Source organism: Pongo pygmaeus, chromosome 16, assembly GCF_028885625.2.
Source record: "Pongo pygmaeus isolate AG05252 chromosome 16, NHGRI_mPonPyg2-v2.0_pri, whole genome shotgun sequence".
NCBI classification, from domain to species: Eukaryota; Metazoa; Chordata; class Mammalia; order Primates; family Hominidae; genus Pongo; species Pongo pygmaeus.
This window is the reverse complement of record NC_072389.2, coordinates 62,501,921-62,524,784: the sequence shown is the minus strand read 5'-3', so window position 1 is coordinate 62,524,784 and position 22,864 is coordinate 62,501,921. Positions and strand designations below refer to the sequence as shown.

General features: G+C 37.4%; 1 protein-coding gene across 12 annotated transcripts in view; it reads right to left on the bottom strand.

Moving 5' to 3' along the window:
• TCF12 (transcription factor 12) overlaps window positions 1–22,864 on the bottom strand; it is a 374,951-nt gene that overhangs the window by 120,679 nt on the left and 231,408 nt on the right. For all 12 annotated transcript variants that reach the window (XM_054451939.2, XM_054451941.2, XM_054451935.2 and 9 more), the window contains one exon: window positions 2,173–2,237. In XM_054451939.2, coding sequence (XP_054307914.1) covers window positions 2,173–2,237 — 65 coding nt within the window. Of the gene's footprint in view, window positions 1–2,172; window positions 2,238–22,864 lie in introns of those variants that run through there.

The following is a 22,864-nucleotide window of genomic DNA, read 5'->3' as shown; positions in this document are numbered from 1 at the left end:
AGTCATTTATGAACTAAAATTCAGACTATGAAATTCAAACAGTAACTTGTATCATAAAAAAGAATGAGGTCTGATATCAATTATGAATTGCAGAAATATTACAATCACCAATCCACATTTGATATGGACCAAAAAAGAGGATATTTTGGTTTTCATCAATGGATATTGCTAAAACTATACAGAATAAATTGTATATCTTGGTTGGCCTTAAAGCACTGTTACCTTTGAAAAAGGTCAGAAAGATACCTTAATGGGAGCTAGATGTTCAAGTGCTGCTTTTCTATTTTTTACTGTGATCTGAATAAGCACTTATATTCTTTGGTTCTCTGCAATTTTTAACTAGGCATGAGCGGTATGCTGGTAAATGTTTAATAACTGTTTAAAAAAATGGAAGCCCTGAATTGTAATATTTTTGAATTTCCACAGTGCAGTGTAAATACTTCCTTGATGGCCATTGTTTTGTTTGTTTTTATTTATTTTTTTAAGAGATGCAATCTGGCTACATTGCCCAGGCTGGACTTGTACTACTGAGCTGAAGTGATCCTTCTGCTTTGGCTTTCCAAGTAGCTGGGACTACAGGTATAAACCACAGTGCCCAGCTCATGATAGCCAATTTTAAGATATCAGTGTGATGTCAACCACACTTGCTAAATTCCTAGAAGTTTAACAGATTCGGCTCTTGTGAGCTAGTAAGAGCTGGTAAGGCAAAATACTGGCTATGACACAATGCTAATCTATATATATTTAAATGACTAGAATAAAATAAAGCTAACCATAGATGGAAAATAGAGCAATCATTAACAACACTAAAACTTTAAAAAATCACTTGGATGAAAATAGAGTAAGACTGCTTGGTCTGAAGCCAAGAAATCTGAGTGTTGGTCCAGTAACTACCCCCAACTCTATGATATTTAACAAATCACTTACTCAGACCATGCCTATTTGCCATTAAGGACATGGGAATATATGATCCTGAATTTTTACAATATATTTATTTTCTCTCTCTCTTTCTTCCTTTCCTTCTCCCTTCCTTCTCTTCCCTCCCTCCCTCCCTCCCTTTCTCTCTCTCTCTCTCTCTTTTTGAGACAGAGTCTCACTGTCACCCTGGTTGGAGAGCAGTGGTGCAATCATGTGTCACTGCAGCCTTCAACTCCTGGGCTCAAGTGATCCTCCTGCCTCAGCCTCCCAAGCAGCTGAGACTACAGGCATGCACCACTACACCTGGCTGATTTTTACATTTTAAGTACAGACAAGGTCTCACTATGTTGCCCAGGTTGGTCTCAAACTCTTGAGCTCAAGTGATTCTCCCACCTCAGTCTCCCGAAGTATTGGGATTACAGGCGTGAGCCACCATGGCCAGCCTACTATAATACATTATTTTATACTGGGAAGGCATATCACAAAACAGGATGTTATGTAAAACTCTCTTAGAGGCACAATTATGAAATATATATTAAATGGAGTATTATTAGCATGGCAGTTAAAACTGGCTCATATGCCCATGCCTGAAATTAGGGTGGGCCCTCATGTAGAGCATGCAGATGGCAGAAAACAAATTTAATATGTTCTGCCTTTCCTTTCTATTATTTTTGGCTTGATTCTGATGGGAATCTGCAGGTGAACTGTGTGTTCAGGATTCTCAGTCTAAAGATATGAGGAAAAAGGCAGAAAAGATGCCCACTAGCAGAAGCACAAAATGCTAGAGAAGGTGGGAGAGTTGAAACAAAGATTCCAAGTCAGGGAGGGTGTGAAGCCTAAAAATTGGTTAGATGCAGGATTGAAAACAAAATACTTCCAATATTAATGATCAGTTTGACATTACAGTATATTTAAGCTATGCAGATCAATCATATATTCTTTATGTACCAATTATGTTTTCTGTGAGAAAACATGCAAAAAAATTTCTCAGAAATGACAGGCATTTTGGAAAGTGGTAGCTTTGTTTCCAGTTAAAATGGAGGTGGGTTATGAAAATCTTTGATGATAAAGACAGCCTGGTAAACTGGGGAACTGAAACAATTTTAAGCAAAGGGAGCAAAAAAACAACACTTAGTTACAAATTAAACAAACAGTAGTGAAATAAATTGGATAATTTCTATCTCATCTATTAATAGAGCCTTTATTTAGGTGTTTAAAAACCATCTCATTGCTTTTTTTAATCATTAAACTTACTTGACAGCCTGGTAATCCAGTATCTCTGCTGTACAGGGAAAATGAGCCTCTCTCTGATGTTTTTCCTATAAAACAAAGAAATTAACTTTATATAAAACCCCTCATTTATTGACAGACAATCAAACTTCTAGGCTATTCATGCTAATTATATTGCAGTTTTAAAATAGAAAGAACAAATTAGAAATAAGAGGACACAATCCAATAATTTGTAAAAACTTGCTATCATTTCAGTCAGTCTGAGTCAAATTCTGGGCAGGATGTAGTGACTCATGTCTGTAATCTCAGCACTTTGGGAGGCTGAGGTGGGAGGACTGCTTTAGTCCAGTAGCTCAAGACTAGCGTGGGCAATAGTGAAGCCTGTCTCTACAAAAAATAAAAAATTAGCATGGTGATATATGCCTGTATTCCCAGCTACTCAGGAGGCTGAGGTGGGAGGATCACTTGAGCTATATAAAGTAGCATGTAAATACTTTACTTTCAATGTATAGTATTTTAAAACACATTTAAAAGAATGAAAAAGACACTTATATAGCCAACAATATGACACATGTACCCCCTAGTTAGAATGTTTTCCCATGTTTGCTTCAGACTGAACCTTCTTCTCTTCTTTCTCTCTCAAAAATTAATACAGTATTGGGCCGGGCACGGTGGCTCACGCCTGTAATCCCAGCACTTTGGGAGGCGAAGGCGGGCAGATTACGAGGTCGGAGATCAAGACCATCCTGGCTAACAAGGTGAAACCCTATCTCTACTAAAAATACAAAAAATTAGCCAGGCATAGTGGTACGCGCCTGTAGTCCCAGCTACTCAGGAGGCTGAGGCAGGAGAATCACTTGAACCCAGGAGGCGGAGGTTGTAGTGAGCCGAGATTGCAACACTGCACTCTAGCCTGGGTGACAGAACAAGATTCCGCCTCAAAAAAAAAAAAAATTAATACAGTATAGACATAGCTCAAATCACACCTCTGGATAACCATTACCATAATAATGATGTGCATGATTACCATGTATGTTTTGTACTCTTTAAATATATATTCATGTTCTCTAACAATATACATTACTGTTTGCATTTAATATATTTAAACAGATGGAATTACATGGTATTTATCTTGAAACTTCTATTTCCATATATTATGTTTTTGAGCTATGTGTTGATAACAGATCCCTAGTTTGAGCATCTTTAGTGCTATACAATGTTCCATTATACAAATAAAACCAGTTTATATATTTCCCTACCGAAAGATAGTTTTTATATTTTTTTGTCATGAGCAATATTGAAATAAATATCCTTGCACATCCTGTACACACACACACACAGACACACACACACATACGTTCCTTCAGGATAGACACAAAGAAGGGAAACTGGTAGATTAAAGGATGCAAACTTTCAGGTTTATAGGCATTGATTGCCTTACTATTCTCAGAAGTCACCACGCCCATTTATATTCTTCCCAGCAACATGTAAGAATTCTTGCTGTGGCGGAGGGCAGTGGCTCACGCCTGCAATCCCAGCACTTCGGGAGGCCGAGGCGGGCAGATAACCTGAAGTCAGGAGTTCAAGACCAGCCTGGCCAAAATGGTGAAACCCCATCTCTACTAAAAATACAAAAATTAGCCAAGTGTGGTGGCACGCTCCTGTAATCCCAGCTACTCGAGAAGCTGAGGCAAGAGAATCATTTGAACCCAGGAGGCGGAGGTGGTGGTCAGCCAAGATCGTGCCATTGTACTCCAGCCTGGGTGACAGGGTGAGACTCGTCTCAAAACAAAAAAAAAAAGAAAAAAAAATTCTTATTGTGACTATACCCACTGATACGGTTTGGCTGTGTCCTCACCCAAATCTCACCTTGAATTGTAGATCCCATAATCCCGACGTGTCATGGGAGGGACCTGGTGGGAGGTAACTGAATCATGGAGGCGGTTACCCCCATGCTGCTGTTCTTATGATAGTGAGTTCTCACAAGATCTGATGATTTTATAAGGGGTTTTTCCCCTTTTGCTCGGCACTTCTTCTTGCTGCTGCCATGTGAAGGAGGACATTTTTGCTTCCCCTTCTGCCATGATTGTAAGTTTCCTGAGGTCTCCCCAGCCATGTTGAACTGTGAGTATTGCAATTAAACCTCTTTCCTTTATAAATTACACAGTCTTGGGTTATGTCTTTATTAGCAGCGTGAGAATGAACTAATATACCCACAGTTCAAAACTCCATAGTATGGGCCAGTTCTTGAGGGAGAACGGATGTTAAGTCACACAGCGTTAACAATTAACAGTAGGGTACTCACTCATTTGTATTCAATATACTAAGTGAATTTGCAAATGTGGTATTTTTGAGGCTCAATAACTAACTAAGGCCCCCAAACATGGTGCTTTGATATGCTGGACTGAAGCAGCAGCCTCAAGGTCTCTCTAAGTCATGCCCTCTCCACCAGACCCCTCCCCACAATCTTCTGTTTTTTTGCAAAGCAAAGAATGAAGTTTTCTCTGAAATTCCCTATCTATTTAGAAACCCGACCTGCCAAAGAACACAATTACCTTCCCTGAGTTTCAGTAATTCCTTCTATGCCAGTCATTTTAAGTTGGCATTTCCCTTCAGTCTCTGCCATCTTCTTGTTCCAAGAGGATTTCTGATCCATTTTGATTAGATGCAGGGAAGGCTGTGTATGTCAGAATTGCAAGTGTACAATCCTTTAATGGTTTTATTTTGTAGTAACTCGTTTTATTGAATTAATTAATTCATTTATTTACTTTGAGACAAGGTCTCACTCTGTCGCACAGGCTAGAGCACAGTTACATAATTATAGCTCACTGCAGCCTCCAACTTCTGGGCTCAAGCAATCCTCCCACCTCAGCCTCCCAAGTACCTGGGACTATAGGCGTTTGCAACACGCCTAATTTTTTAAAATTTCATTTTAGTAGAGACAGGGTCTCATAGTATGGCCTAGGCTGGTCTCAAACTCCTGGGCTCAAGTAACCCTCCTACCTCAGCCTTCCAAAGTGTTGATGTTACAGGTATGAGCTACCATGGTGGCCTAGCATTATTATTACAGGGATTATTTTGCATATCTAAAGGGTTAATAGATGTCAGATTTAGAGTTGTAAAACTTCTACATCAATTAGTCAGCATGACATGTATACTTTAATGAAAATGATACTAGTCTATTCCTAAGGTTTTTAAAAAAATTATGTATCATATCAATAAACAATTTTAAACATCCTATTCACGTGTAGAGTTTTTTTAAATTAGTGAACTACATTTTTTTATTTATTATTTTTTTTTGAGACGGAGTCTCACTCTGTCACCCAGGCTGGAGTGCAATGGCATGGTCTCGGCTCACTGCAACCTCCACCTCCTGGGTTTGAGTGATTCTCCTGCCTCAGCCTCCCAAGTAGCTGGGACTACAGAGGCATACCACCACACCCGGCAAATTTTTGTATTTTCAGTCGAGATGGGGTTTCACTATGTTGGCCAGGCTGGTCTCGAACTCCTGACCCCATGATCTGCCCACCTCAGCCTCTTAAAGTGCTGGGATTACAGGCGTGAGCCACCACACTCAATCATAAGTTAATACTGTATTGTATTTTGAATCAAATGTCCTAGTAAGAACTCTTAAAAAAAAAAAGTTGCAGTGGAAAAAGGAACAAGGTTAAAGGTGAATATTAGCTGATTTTAATAATGTACAGCTTTTAAATACAATCTTAATTATCTGTGTCGAGGCTACCCATATGACAGATCATTTTAAAAAACCTAAAGTTTTAAACTTACTTTCCTGTGCTTATTAAAATTCCTAAAATTCCTTATCCTTTCATAAAGGACACTGAATTCAAAGAGAACGAAAACTAATTTAACATAAGCTGAAGATGTTACAAAGTAAAAGTTTCTTCTGAAATGAAAGTTGATAGCTTATTTTCAAAATGATACTTAATCTATTCAAATTAAGATTTTGAAATGTAAATACGTTTTTATCTCACCTTTCATTTATTAGAAACTAGTTATTTTCTTAAGGACTTATAAGTTTGAGTATCCTTGAAATAAAATAATGCATACTCAGTCTAAGACTTAGGAGGCATTCATTTTTAATTCTTTCAAAATTACTTTTTACAAGAACTATTTTCATGAATTAAAATTAATCATATACATTATCTTTGTTTTATCTCAGGCATCTGACAACAAAAATCTCTGGCTACTGTATTAAGGGTTTCTACCAACTTTTTTTTTTAACATAAATATACATAAATGAAGTATACACAATTTTAACCAGTCAACTTCAGCTGAAAACAGTTTAAGAACTACTAGTAATGTAACATATATCTAATTCTCCTTGAAGCACCTATGAAAAAATTATTACAAAGAATTCTCTGGGATAGTCTAAAACAGGGTTTTTACTAGACCCTTGTGTTGCGGGGGTGTGGGTGTGTATAGGTATGGGTGTGTGCATATGTGCATGGGCCTCTTGGGTGGACTTCTCAGAATCATGATTATAAATGTACAAAACAAAATGTAAGTATTTTAATGTACAGTGACACGTAATTGTCAAAATGTTCTTTTAAAAACCTCACATTTCCTGTAATTTATTAACACATTAATAAGATTTAGCAGCAGGACTAATAATAATTTGAAAGCATAAATAATAGTTTAAGATATCTGCAACAATTATGATATGAAAATATCTATTGTTGTACTGTGACAAAAACTGTAGGTACTGTCTGGACTATTTTGCTATCCTTATTCAAAAGGGAAGGCCATGCTAAATTTCACTTAGAGATTGATAAAAATAAAGATGACAATTTTTTCCCATTCAAGTTCACTGATTTTCCTTCTGTCCTGGGATTCTCTGGACTCCAGGTTAAGAAACCCAACTCTAGTAGAATAGCAACATATTATTGGAAAATATACAAGAATAATACATATATATGTATACTAAACCATCAGACACATAACTTGTGTGCAAAGGTATTTTAAGTAGCTAAACTTAACATGGTTTACATTAACCAGATTCAGCATTTTCTGACCTAAACTAAAAATTGCTCAAGAAATGATAGATAATTTTGACTAATTTATACAGTATTTAAAACATTTATTCAAGAAACAGCAAATGACTGAAGTTCAAGAAATTATTTTCTCCAGACACATAAACTCTTAGAGGCATTAATTACCCTAACAAATATTCTCAGACTTAAAAAAAAAGTTATCTTGCTCTCTACCACTAATATACTTAAGTTATAACCTTTCAATGCTTACAGAAATACAAACTAATGCTATTCTTTTGACATAAGATAGAATCGGCAGTCAAATTGAAGGTGGGAGTGGACAGGCACAGTTCTACATTCCCATTTCTCCCCATCTCAATTACAGATATCCAAACATTGACTAGACAGAAAAATCTAAGATCCATACATTCCATCAAACATTTATGGGCTAGTCACTGACAGATGAAGAGGTTAGGAGATGAGTAAGCCACAAGCTTCTGGCCGGGTGCTGTGGCTCATGCCTGTAATCCCAGCACTTAGGGAGACTGAGGTGGGAGGACTGCTAGAGCTCAGGAGTTCAAGACCAGCCTGGGCAACACAGTGAGACCTGACCTTTATAAAAAATAATAAAAAAAAACACTTAGCTGGGCATTGTGGTGCATACCTGTAGTCACAGGAGACTGAGGTGGGACGACTGCTTGAACCTGGGAGTTTGAGGCTGCAGTGAGCTATGATCACGCCACTGCATTCCAGCCTAGGAGACAGAGTGAGACCCTGCCTCAAAAAGCAAAAAGCAAAACACAAACAAAAAAACCCCCACAAGCTCTACCCTCAATAGGTGCCAAACAATGAAAAAGCTTATAGCCTACTGGATGACCAAGTTTTAGAAGTACTGCTACATTTGTTAGACATTTAGTTCTTTTTAGTGACAGAAATCTAGTATTTGATAATATATATTTACTAAAAATGCTGCAAAGGTTAGAAGGTCCCTGATATGGTTTGTGTGCCCACCTAAATCTCATCTAGAACTGTAGTTTCCATAATCCTCACATGTCGTGGGAGGGACCTGGTGGGAGGTAATCGAACCATGGGGTGGTTACCTCCATGCTGTCCTTATGATGGTGAGTTCTCATGAGATCTGATGGTTTTATAAGGGACTTTTCCCCCCTTTGCTCTGCACTTTTCCATGCTGCCACCATGTGAAGAAGGATGTGTTTGCTTCTCCTTCCACCATGATTTAAGTTTCCTGAGGCCTCTCCAGCCATGCTGAACTGTGAGTCAATTAAACCTCTTTCCTTTAAAAATTACCCAGTCCCAGGTATGTCTTTATGAGCAACCTGAGAGCAGATTAGCCACAATCCACACTTGGAGAATGGTGCTCAGTTTCACTCTTCCTTCAACAAGCAAATCTAGACCAAAGCAATTCTATAATACTCTCATGGTGTGTGCTCTGTTCTTATCAATAGAAAATAATGTATTGATGAAGAAACAGACAGAGATAATGATATTATGGAATATAAAGCCTGCTCAGCATTTCTTTCTGCAGCAGTCCAGTAAATACCTAAAAATTTCCAGACAAGTTTATTAGTTTCAATGAATAGATACTATTCAAGAAATAATTGTTGCCTTCACAAGTAACAGTACAAAATAGAATAGCTTCTCTATTTGTATGAAAGCCAACATTATTTCTGTTCATTTTTGTAAGATTCTGATTTGCATTCATAATTTGAATTCAGCATATTTTACACAGAAAAACTCCATGTGTTATAATTTAAGTAGTTCGTATTAGACTGGTTTTTTTTAAAAGCTAAAAGCTTAACCTAGAAACAATTCCTGGATGTTTCAAAAAAGTTAATGAGATCAACATTACTATGTTCAAAATGAAATATTTCAATGTGTAAGTCATGTGAGCTTTTCTATATTTACTTTTCAGAGAAACAATATGAAATCCTTACATAGGCAAATCTAAATATTTGTGCACAAATCTAAATCTGATGACAGTTTTATGAGCAGACTATCCTCCTCCCCCTTGGGTGTCTTTGAAAACTCATTATTTACCTAACCTTTTTGTTCGTGGAGAACCTACTCCTCTTTTGTGGGCAAACCCTATCAAAAATATCATACAATTTGAATCATACTAACCATCTGGAGAAACACAAAATGCTAACTTACAAAGTGGGCAAATCTGCAATGCCGTAGAGTATGAGAGCAAAGACCTCGGAATTCTGATTACTGGATTCATCTCTTAGCTCTTGCTTCGCTCTGAGTGAACTGGGAAAGTTACATGTTGCTTAACATCAATGACCCCACTCACTCTTTTAGGAAAATCAACCAAATAACATGTACCTCACACAGACCCTGCACAGTTTAATTAATAAAGTATTCAGAAATTCTTGTCTAGAAGATACTGTTAGAATTATAGACTTTATTTTAGTAGTAATCTGCTCAAATGTACAGAAAAAGAATCTAAAAAGGGTCTTAAGTGACCAGATTTTTTGTTTTTTAAAGAAAAGAGAAAGGGGATTTTTAAATAAACGCTTGCCTATTTTCTTCACAACAATTTGTTTAAGCATTATTGGCTAACATTTGTGCCAACCACACTGCTGGCTACAGTGAAGATACTTAAATATCTAGTGCCAACAGGCACAGCTGCTGGACTCTCTATGCCCTCCTCTTGTTCACTCCATGCCAAATTACTCACACAGCTATGAATGATGAGGCAGCAGCATAGGAAAATGCCAAGTGTGAGTGAGATTAGTGATAAACCACAGGATCCCTATAGAGGTCAGTGATTAGCAAGTTCCCAGTCATAATCACTTTTCTAACCCAGCCTTTATCTCATCACATATGCCATCTTAATTTTGCACCAGCTTCCTGTGATGTGCATCAGAACTGTAAGCAGCTTCCCAATCAATAATTCTGGCAGAAGTGCTAAGGTGCCAATGGAGTATCCTATTATCCTGATAAAAGCACACAGTCAGACCTGGGCAATTTGAATAGGCTTTATAAATGACTTTCTAGGCTGGGTGCACTGGCTCATGTCTGTAATCCCAGTACTTTGAGAGGCCAAGGCTGTGGATCACTTGAGCCCAGGAGTTCGAGACCAGCCTGGGCAACATGGCAAAAACCCAACTCTACAAAAAATACAAAAAATCAGCTGGGCATGGTGGTACATACCTGTAGTCCCAGCTACCAGGGGAGCTGAGATGGGAGAATCACCTGAGCCCAGGAAGTCGAGGCTGCAGTGAGTCCACTGAACTCCAGCCTAGGCAACAAAGTGAGATACTGTCTCAAAGAAAAAAAAAAAGAAAAGAAAAAAAAGAAACGACTTTCTGAGACTTTAAAATCTGTAATGAAGTATTCTAGGATGCAAACAATCACCAACTCAACTACCCTTCTTCATGCTCTCCACTTCTCTCCCCTTAACATCAGATTTGCAAATTAAATATAAATAGGTGAGGATGAGAAGGTTTATAGAAAACAGTTTACATTTCCATCATTAGAATGGCCAGAAGAGAACATTAAAATGCACAATTCAATTTAAGAGGGCGAGGTGGGTGGGTAGCAAAAAATTCTAAATGAATGAACGGGGAAGAATTACATAAATACATTTTGATCAATTTAAGTCACTGACCAGAACTTTCTGGGCCTGGCACGGTGGCTAATGCCTGTAATCCCAGCACTTTGGGAGTCCGAGGCGAGCGGATCACCTGAGGTCAGGAGTTCAAGACCAGCCTAGCCAACATGGTGAAACCCCATCTCTACTAAAAATACAAAAATTAGCTGGGTGTAGTGGCGCACACCTGTGGTCCCAGCTACTTGCGAGGCTGAGGCAGGAGAATCTCTTGAACCCAGAAGGTGGAGGTTGCAGTGAGCCAAGATCGCGCCATTGTACTCCAGCCTGGGTGACATAGCGAGACTCTGACTCAAAAAAGAAAAAAAAAAAAGAAGTAAACTATAATTAAAGGTAGCTCAAAATCTAATTTCCACTTTGGAATCACTTTTCTTAACAGTTGGATATTCTAAATTGTCCTTGATAACATAATTTACATCTGTATTGCACTGTTGCTTTGCCTAAAGTTCAGAATTTGAGTATTTTTCTTAATGTCACCACATTTCCCCAACCACATGTTGTTTAGAATTTAGAAATAAGGACGTTTTCATTTTTTATAGCAATTCAAAAGATTACAGAACTAGGGGGGCTGTTTTTCAGGAAAAAAAAAAACCCATCATGAATGTGTACTCTTTAAAAATAATCAAGTCACCTTGGTGTCTTAATGTTTATCTCATTCTTAAAAAATGATTTAAAATAATTTAATGGTTTACAACTTTCTAAAGACGACATAAACTGAGCTAATCATTCAATGCCTTAACCCTATTTACTCCACTTACTCCAAAACAAAGAAAAAGAAAGTCAGGTAACAGTCACATCACCAAATAATGTAGGGGAAGATAGAGGGAACAAATTATCAAATACATCTACTTTTGGCATCTCATTTCCTTCCTGACATTAATGTATGTCGGTATTCACACACTTAAATAATTTACTCCTTCTGACACACTGACTGTTTCCACCAAATCCTTGTGTCAATGCTCGTCTAAGAAATTTCTTGCAGTATACAATGATAAGCAGAACATTAGGCTCACTGTTGCTAAATCCCATTATTTTCTCACATCTTTTTTGTATTTTGACTATTTAGACCATGACCTTACCAGCCAAGGTCAGTGTTTAACTCTGTTTTTTATGGCACCCAGGGACCAGAAGGCAGATGCCACTTGTTCAAAGAACACTGGTCTGGAATTCTAGACTTGTTTTGTTTGCGTGCCAGGGACAGATTCTACTCCAAGGCTCCATCTATGGCATAAAGCCATATGAAGGCAGAGAGACAGCTTAAGAGAACTGTGCTCTAAAATAGTGTATAATAAATGATTGTTAATTAGCCAGTTCCCCTGACAGCAAGAATTGGAAGAGAAGGAAAGAAACTAGTCAATGGAACTGCTACCATTCATCAACTATTTGGTCATAAACAGGCCAATGGAAATGAAACAAACATGGAAATAAAAGTCAAGAGGATCTATTTCTGTCTCTGATGTGAACTAGCTACGTGAGATACATAAGTCATTAAACCTCTCTAGACCTCAGTTTTTTTTTACCTAAAAAACAGAGTGGGGTGGAGCAAGTGTGGACTAGGTGATTTCTTTTAATGTTCCATGAAATTGATATGCTCATCAACTCTTTGCTATTAATAAGACATGCCCTTCTGATGGAACATTAATTTGGACACTGCACATAGTAAAAAGGATAAGCTGCTAAAAATACAGGGATTTTTGTAATAAAGATGATGTACAGTTATAAAACCAAAGTGTAAACACTTGTTTAATACATTTTGTGACATTTAGCTGTGAATATATTTGCTGAATACAGCAAACTGAAGTCAGTATATTTAAAATTACCAAGACTTAATTCTATCCAGATTAAGAAAAACAAAATGTCAATAAAATTTTTTACTGAGACTCAACAGCCTCTACCTATGTAATATAGAAACGAAGCACATTTTGTACACTGTGTGTAAAGACAATACATAAATAGCCATCAAATGGTAACTATTTCATTTGTTGCAACACATGGAGAAAGCCCAGAAGAGACCCTTAAATCCCGTTTAGGTTCTGCTAAGACTGTATGTATGTGTTTTACGTTCTCATTTATTTATGAATGACAGGGTCTTGATCTATTGTCCAGGCTGGAATGCAGTGGCGTTCCACAGCCTTGAACTCTTGGGTTCAATCCTCCTACTTCAGCCTTCCAAGTAGCTAGGACTACAGGCACGCACACCCACATAGGTTAATTTTAAAACATTTTTGTAGAGATGGGGTCTCTTATGTTGCCCAGGCTGGTCTTGAACTCCTGGCCTCAAGTCAGCCTCCCACCTCAGTCTCTCAAAGTGATGAGATTACAGGGGTGAGCCACCATGCCTGGCCTGCTAAGATTTAAATACGGTTCTTGCTACATGAGGATAAAATATGACATGTTCAATTTTCATTGAGCTGTCTCCAGTACTGCAATTTGCTGCCATCCTATGTTTGAGTTTGAAAATAGGTAAAGGCCAGTCTCAACTTCTTGATGGGTCATAATCCAAAGTTCATTTGTGAGTAAGGCATAACTCAAAATACATATCTTACATACTAACTCATTATAACTGGATACACAAGTAAATTCAGGTCATAGTGTGTCTGAGTAGAATATCTGCTGAATGGAGGAATGAGGAATGACGGATGGAAGGAAAAAATGAAGGAAGGAAGAAAAGAAAAAATTCCTAACATTCTGTAACAATAAATTAGAGAGGAGGCATGGGGTAATGGTAATGAATGAAGACTCTAGATGTAGACTAACCAGGTTTAAATTCCCACTTTGTTGCTTATTATCAGTATTACCTAACAGCTCTGTCCCTTAGTTGCCTCATCTATGAAACAAGGATAAAAATAGTTCTACCTCACTGGGTTTTTGTGAGGATAAAATGTATTAACATCTTAAGTGCGTGGAACAGTGAGAAACAAGGGGTAATTAAATTTTAGTTATTATTTTTGAACTGAAATGTACTGACTAGAAAATACATTTGACTATATTATACAATACTATATTGACTATATATATCTTAAATATTCATGCTTAAGGACAAAGTCTTAACTAGAAGAGAAAAAAATTAGATTCTAGGCAAAGAATTTAAAGGAAACTTTTGGATACTTTCAGAGGTTTTAAAATTCTTTATGCCTTTCATTTCATTAAAATTTAACGGCGTCACTCTACTTAGCATTAATGAATGGGTAACTGGATCTCTTTGCATACATGGCCATAATCTGTTCGCAACTGAAAAAAACAAAGATTCACCAAAGAAGTATGCAAGATCCAGAAAAGGTGGTAGAGAGAGCTGAGAAGTCGAACATAAAAGAACAGTCTAAAATGAATTTCAACAGTTTTAGATTGTGTAACATAGAGGAAAAAGGGTAGATATGTTTGAATATAATCTTTAGCCTGCCTATTCCTTGTTCCCTAAGGTTTGGGGCAAAGTGGTTTTAGGGGAATACCTTGGGTCTGATGGTCCCAAGTTTAGTAACTTTAGTAACAACCAAGATAGCCTGGTTGTTGTTTGAAGCCCACGGGGGAAAGAGGGGCAAACCATTTTTATTCAGTAAAAAGGAGCGCCAGTGTTAGCAGTGTGTAAACAGATGTTAAATAGTTCACTATTTAAATGTTTTCATCTAGCGAAGGCCCTATTCTTAAAATTATGTGCAAAAACCACTGGAAAACAGAGAATGAAAAAAGCCAAGTGCTTGTTTCCTCTATCTCTTGGTATCTGTTTCATTTTGAAAATTTGTATTATATTATTGATATGGCTGAATTTAAGTCTGTCATTTTCTTAGATGTCTACTATTTATCTCATTTGTTCTTTTATCTTTCTCAAACTTCTTTTTTCTTTTTTTTTGTTTAAAGACACAGGGTCTTCTTCTGTCACCCAGGCTGGAATGCAATGGCGTGATCACAGCTCACTAGAACCTTGAACTCTTGGGCTGAGATCCTCCCATGTCAGCTGCCCAAATAGCTAAGACTACACCTGTTTTTTTTTTTTTTTTTCTGGAGAGACAGAGTCTTGCTATGTTGCCCCAGCTGGTCTGAAACTCCTGCCCTCAAGCAATCCTCTCACCTCCCAAAGTGTTGGGATTACAGGTGTGAGCCACTATGCCCAGCTCTTAGCCTGATTTTAGATTGAGCATTCCATTTAATAGCCACTATTGGTAGATAAGTTACATTTCTTTTTAATTTTTTAGCGATTGCCCTCAGTTTACAATATACATCTTTAACAGAGTCTACCTTCCAAAATCCTTCCTCCCATCTTTTAGGTTACTGTTATATATTTTATAAAACCCACAATATAATGTTCTAATTTTGCTTTAGACAGTTATTTTATAGTGTAATTTAAAAGGATGAAACGTATGTCTTTTATATTTACTTTCATTATTACCATTTCTGGAGCTCTCATTTCTTTGTATAGATCATGGGTTGGCACACTATGACTCATGGCCTGCTTCCTGTTTTTGTAAATAAAGTTTTACTGGAAAACAGCCATGCTCACTTGTTTATGTACTGTTTATAGTTGCTTTTGTGCTACAATGGCAGAGTTGAGTAGTTGTGACAGAAACTGTCTGACCCACAAAGCCTAAAATATGTAATATCTGGCTCTCTATGAAAAAAGTTTGCGGAGTCTTGGTGTAGATCCAAGTTTCTGTCTGGAGTGACATTCCCCCGCTTGAAGAACTTACTCTAACAGTTATTGTAGTCTGCTGGGAATGGATTTTCCCAGATTCTCATATATCTAAAAGTCTTTATCCTCTTTTTTAAGAAAATATTTTCAACAGATAAATAATTCTGGGTTGACACAGTTTTAAAAATTGTAATACATCAGAGATATCACTATTATCTTGCTTGCAAAGTTTCTAAAGAGAAGTCTGCTGTAGTTTATCTTTGTTGCTCTATACATGATGTGGTTTTTTTTCTGCCTCTGGTTGTCTTCAAGATTTTCTCTTCATCTTTGGTTTTCAGCACTTTAAATATGTCTAAGGGAATATGTGTGGTGTGTGTGTGTGTGTGTGTGTGGAGGGGAGTTCTTGTTGTTTCTTAAATCTTGAATCTATGGTTTGATGTCTTTCATTGCTTTTGGGAAATTCTTGGCCATTATCTTTTCAAAGTATTTCTTCTGCATTATTATTTATCCCTCTCCTTCTGAAACTTTAAGCATACACATATTAGACTGATACTGTCCTGCAGCTCTGATCTTTTTTCACTTTTTTTCTCTTTCTGTTTTAGTTTGGATAATTTATACTAGCCTATATTCAAGTTCACCCATGTCTTCAGCAACTGGGTTGTCTACTGATGACCGCAAAGGAATTATTTACCTGTTTTTTTTTTTTATTACTACCATTTCAACTTGACTCATTATTTCCATCTATCAGCTAAATTCCCCATTAATTCATGCATGCTGTCTACGTTTCCCACTAGATCCTTTCAATATCTTAGCCAGAGCTATTTTCAAATCTTTGTCCGATAGTTCCAACAACAGGGCCACCTCTGAGTCTTGTTTTGTTAACTGTTTTGCCTCTTGAAAAGATTTGTTTTGTTTTTCTCTTGCTTATGTGTGTGACTTATAATTTTGATGGACGCAGGATACTGTGGGTAGAACAGTAGTATATTTAGGCCTAGAAGTGGGTATGCCTCTTTCCATATAAGGACTTTAGAGTCAGAAACTCAGACAATCAATTAGGAGTTTAGCTTGGTGTGACTGTTGCTGTGATAACTCTGAGTTTACCAGAGGCTTCAACTCCCTCTACTGATCACCTGTTGTGCCTAGTGTTTAGCATGTGGCTGGGGTGCTGTAAAACTTTTCTGTTAGGATTTCATCCTCAGTTTATAACAGATGCTATAAACCTGTGCTTGAGAGTGGGTCTCTCTTCAAGCTTTTGCCCCTGCCCCAGTGGCAGACTGCTATTGCTTAGTACTCCTTAGGCTTGTGATGGAGGTAGTTCTCTGCTGTTTTGGTTCAGCCTCAGTACTTACAGAACTGTGTGCTTGGGCCTCTTTGAAGGGTTCAAAAAAGTTAAAAGTTTGTAGTTTAGCAGGCTTTTTTTTTTTTTTTTGAGACAGAGCCTCATTGTTACCAGGGTGGAGTGCAGCGGCACAGTGGCATGATCTTGGCTCACTGCAACCTCCACCTCCTGGGTTCAAACGATTCTCCTGCCTCAGCCTCCCAAGGAGCTGGGACTACAGGCATGCACCACCACACCCAGCTAATTTTTGTATTTTTAGTAGAGACAGGGTTTCACCATGTTGGCCAGGATGGTCTCGATCTCTTGATCTCATGATCTGTCCTCCTTGGCCTCTCAACGTGCTGAGATTACAGGTGTTAGCCACCGTGCCTGGCCAAAAGCAGCATTCTTTATAGTTTTCCACACCCTAGATAGAAGCTGGAGGTCCTCTGATCTTCATTTTGGATAGTCTGTTTCTATAGAAGCTGGAGGTCCTCTGATCTTCATTTTGGATAGTCTGTTTCTATGCCTACAAATTCACTGATTTTTTTCTTCTGAAGTGAATAAGCTGCAGTTAATATCATCCAGTGTATTTTTCATTTCAGATACTGTATTTTTCTTCTCTCTAGAAATGACATTTAGGGAGCTGGGTGTGGTGGCTCACATATATAATCCCAGCAACTCAGGAGACGAAGGCAGGAGGATGGCTTGAGGCTGGGAGTTTAAGACCAGCATGGGCAACATAGTAAGACCCTGTCTCTTAAAAAAAAAAAAAAATTGGCCAGGCATGGTGCATCTTTGTAGTCCTAGCTACTTGGGAGGGTGAAGCAGGAGGATCACTTGATCTAATAATTCAAGGTTACAGTGAGCTATGATCGCTCCACTGCACCATAGCCTGTGTAACAGAGAGAGACCTGCCTCCAAAAAAGGAGAAAAAAGGGGAAAGGGGAAAAGGGAAAGGAAAAGGAAAACGGGAGAGGAAGGGAGGGGAGGGGAGGGGAGGGAAGAAGGAAGGAAGGAAGGGACGGAGGGGGAGAGGCAGGGAGGGAGGGAGGGAGGGAAAAGAGGTAAATAAATAAATTCCGTTTTTTTCATAGCATTCATTATCTTCTTCTACATTCTTGAGCTATCAAGTGTATTTATAAAAGCCATTTTAACATCTTTGCTTGATTACATCATCTCTCTAATTTCCTGGACTCTTGTTTCTACTGATTACTTTTTCTCTGGGTTACAGGGTACATTTTTTTCTTGTTCTTTTCATGCTAGTAATTTTTAAGTCAATGCCAGACCTTAAAAGGTTTATATTTTTGGGTGCTAGATTTTGCTGTATTCCTTCAAAGAATGTCAGACTTTGTTCTGGCAAGCAGTTACGTGACTTGGAATCAGTTTGCTCCTTTTCCAGGTTTGCCTTTAATATTTCTAACAGTGGGTCAAGAACACCCTTTAGTCCAGGTCTAATTCAGCACCACCAACACAATATCCTTTTGAAGACTACACATGCCCTGTTAATTATGAGATCTTTCCACTTTAGTTCGTTGGAGGAAGAATTATTCCCAGCTTTGTGTGAGCTTTCCCTGGTCTCAAGTTGTTTCCTCTCATGCATATACATGCATGTACGTATCAGTACTTGGCCAAAGACTTGGAACCAAACTCCAAAGATCTTGAGCTCCCTTGCTCTCTCTCTGCTCCTTCCTTTTTACCCTATAAATCCTAGTCCCATGGCTTCTCTGAATTCTGATTTTTGTCTTCTCAACTCACAAAGATTGCCAGGCTGTGTTTGATTATCTCGTTGTCTTTTTGCTGTGGCCCAGAATCTTCCTCCAGGAAGTGAGAGAGTGGGGGTAACTTCAGGACTCACCTTGTTTTCCTGCTCTCATGGAGTGCCTATTGTCAAATGGCTGAAAAGTAATGATTTAGTTAGGACCACTATGAAACTTCCTCAGGTTTTTATACCTCTTAGAAACCCTTCCACACACCCCCTTTAAAGGAAAAAAATAAAAAAGCTTTCTCCTAGTCTTTCTCTACCAAACACATTTTTACAGATCAGAAAAAGCTAGAACATAACAAAACTTGACTTCTGTAAATAATCAGACTTTCCAACAAACAAAAACTGCTTAGAGTAGTGCATAAGGTAGAAGATAACCTGAAAAGATGGATCTACATTTGCTATTATCTTTACTTTTTGGAGTAGCCTAAATTAAAAACATCCTACTCAGCGAGACTTTAGCGTAATAGATAATGGGTTTGATAAACTCTTGGATAATCTAAAAACTTTGTTAAACTACTTCTGTTTTTACGATATTGTGCTCTCTTATTTCCAACATTAGATGTTTTATTTCTAAAATACTTTGAATTCCACTAAGTCTGCTGACATATTTGAATTTAGAACAAACTGCTCTAAGAATACGATCTCCTGTACTAACTACACACATAGCTATTTCTAAAAGGTTAAAAGGCTGGCAATTTTCCAGTTCTTTCTCATCATTTCAGTTATGAAATACAATGTCCAGTTCCTAGTTCTCTTCTATTTTCTTTGGCATGTTGTGACCAGCTCTCTAAATTCAGTATCATGTATTTTGTTGTATAGGTCTTTAATTCCTGGCCCCAACCCTTGCCCACATACATATACTCTAAATTTATGCTACAGATAACCACAGGGCATGAAAAATACTGGTGAAAATTGCTATTATTAAATTATACTGCTTCTTAGAGGTCTGTCTCTCACTATGCAAGCTAAGTCATATTTACATTTATTTTGACACTTTTATATTCAATTTAAAAATTCACTGATTTCATTAAAATATTTTGACAAACTATATGCTAACTAACAGTAAAATTTATACTTAAAAATCTTAAAGCACTCCTGTTCTTCCTCCGAGGGATTTGTATATCCTGGCAACGTAAACACAGATTTAAGACTACACCTAGACCCGTCTCATGTAAGAAAACCGGTCATGTTGTTGTTAGTTATAATGCTTCTAAGTACATTTGAGCTTTTTGTTGTTGTTGAGATGAGGTCTCATTCTGTTAACCAGGCTGCAGTGCAGTGGCACAGTCCTGGCTCACTGCAACCTCTATCTCTGGGCTCAAGCTATCCTCTCACCTCAACCTCCTGAGTAGCTGGGACCACAGGTGCACGCCACCATGCCCAGCTAATTTTTGTAATTTTTTTTTTTTTTTTGCCACATCACCCAGGCTGGTCTCGAACTCCTAGACTCAAGTGATTCGCCTACCTCAGCCTCCCAAAGTGTTGGGAATACAGGCATGAGCCACTGTGCCTGGCCATTTGAGCATTTTTTGAAAAAACAATTTTTGTAAACTTGTATTTTGTCATTTTCCTTGAACATTCCAACTTTCCAAGTTCCCTCCCACTGAAGGCTGCTGGCCTGGCTTGTTAGCCCCTCTGTATGAATTGTTCTTTTGTCACAGCATTTAAGTCTGTGAGGGAAACTAGACAATTTTTTTTTTTTAAACAAAGTCTTGCTCTGCTGCCCAGGCTGGCGTGCAGTGGTGTGATCATAGCTCATTCCAGCCTCCAAACCCTGGGTTCAGCCTTCAAACAGCTGGGACTACAGGTGCATTTGCATTTATTCAAATATTATTTCCTCAGAGAAGGGTTCTCCGACTAAACTACCTAAAATAACCCCACTCTAGCCTTTCTTTCATTATAATGTTAAAAAAAATTGACCTGGTACAGTGGCTCACACCTGTAATCCCAGCACTTTGGAAGGCCAAGGTGGGAGGACGGCTTGGACCCAGGAGTTTGACACCAGCCTGGGCAACATAGTGAGATCTTGTCTCTACAAATAATAATAAAAAAAAATTAGCAGGGCATGGTGACGTGCACCTGTAGTCGCAGCTATTCGAAGGCTGAGGTGAGAGGATTGTTGAGTCCAGGATTTGGAGGCTGAAATGAGCTATGACCACACCACTGCACTCCAGTCTGGGCAGAAGAGCAAGACTTTGTTTTAAAAAAAAAAAAAAAAAAAAAAAAGTCTAGTTTCCCTTGCAGAGATAATGAAACTTGCCCAGTAACCTTTGGTAAAACCATTATAACTCACAATTTCCCCTTTTCCTATTATAAAGTTTAGGAACTCTGCTTTAATTTGTATCGTCACTTTACATTTTACTATCATTTTCCATATTTGTATTTTGCTATTATCTCATATGTGATAACTGAACCCAAAACTCCTTTGCATTTTCTGTTCCTGTGACTGTCTCTTTCCATTCACAATTTTATAAAATATGTACAAGGATTTAATTGCATCTTTATAGGTTTTTTATTTTATACTTTCTGTTTTTTTCCCCTAGAACATGCAATGATCTCACTTAGTGCTTTTATGTTAAGAGTTTATTTTGGGTAAAGCTTTAAAAAAAGTATAAAATGCTTTAAAATATTTCAATGAAAGATTATAGCAGATAAGCAGGATTAATTTAAAAAACAAACTATTTGGGGATCAGAAATAGTTGTTTAATAGGATATAGGTTTAGAGTTCCCAAAAGATACCTTACGATTAAGGAAATAAATATAAAGATAGCTCTAAAGGGTTAGATAACTATTATACTGATGTTAAACAAATACCATGCTTACTGGAATTCAACTTTCTAGAAGTAATAAGCTTAATAACTGAATATATAGTTACATTGTTAGTATTGAGAATAGAAGAAGTGATCCAGAAATGATCGCATTTATTTCACTTTTACTTCCTCAACTTTTTGGATTATATTCAGCCAATATCTATTTAAGGAACTGCTTTGGAAGGCCCTTATGTTTTATGCAAGGCACTGCTATTTTCCCAGATGAATAGAATATCCATTCTCCAGCTCCAAGTTTCCATGACAATAAAAACAAAACATTCATCAGCACCAACTTGGTATTTTATGGCAAATGCAGCTGCAGCTTATAACAGTTCAATCTTTATCCCAACTCATTTCTGCCTAACAGAGGCACTATATTTCTCCAAATCAACTGAATTATTTTTACAGTGATTTTCCCCACCGCAGACCTAAACATTAACAGTGTGTTACACCATCTCTAATTATCATCCACTCTTCCCAATTTCACGCCAAATACAATGAAAGGTTCCCAAATGTTGCTAAGAGCACATTTGATTTGTGAAATCTGAAAGCTTAGTTGATTTAAGTATTACAACTTTAGAGGAATGTATAATATTTAAGCTTTCATGATTAACTACAGAGAAGACAGAATTTTGGAAATGAAAGACATTCACAGTAAACAAAAAGCTAAATTAAAATCAGTCAGATTATGGTAAGACAGTGCCCCCTTGTGTCTTGGTATTTCTGCCTTGACTAAATCCAGTATTCATTTCCTTAGAGTTCTATAATATAAATTTGAATATTTTTTGTATCACAGAAATAAATAGAACTTGATAACTCTCCTAAGACAAAATCCTAACTTAAAACAATATGAATACACTGGCTATTAAATATCAGTGATTTTTACATGAATACTCTGTAACATGGTGAAAATGTAACAAATTTGTATATTTAGTAATTTTATTTCAAATTTCACATTTAATTTACTATTAGAGATGTTGACAAAGTTTTAAGAATGAAAGAAAAACCTTGCTACTATCAGTTACATTTTCCTCTGGTATTGGTTCTCCTGTGTAACCACTTTATGCTAGTACTGGTTACCCTCATTATTACCCTGGGGCAACTAATGAGTTTGAGGCTTTATATAGGGAACAAGACTGTATTAAATAGAAGAAATTAACATGAAATCTTAAAGGGTATATGTAATAACAATGAGTAATACCCTAAGTTACAAATAGCTTTAGAAACAAAAAATCACATAAAAACATCATTCATGTTTTAACTCCACTCAAAGTGTAATATTCAGACCAGAGGCAAGGCCATGAAGTTTGTAAAAATTAAGAATCTCAGGTACCATACCAGATGATCTGAACTAGAACTTGCATTTTATAGCAAGATCCTTGGATGATTCTTATAAGCATTAAAGCTTCAGAAACGGTGCTCTAAACTCAAACGCCTTCGTACCCTCAACTATCCGCCTTCCTACCCTCAACTATCACACAGCAGGAGCAGAGTAGCATAAGGAGAGGCTGACTGACCTTTGGGCATAGAGTTAGCTTTTAGAGATTAGGTGGATTCAAAGAAAGAATCAG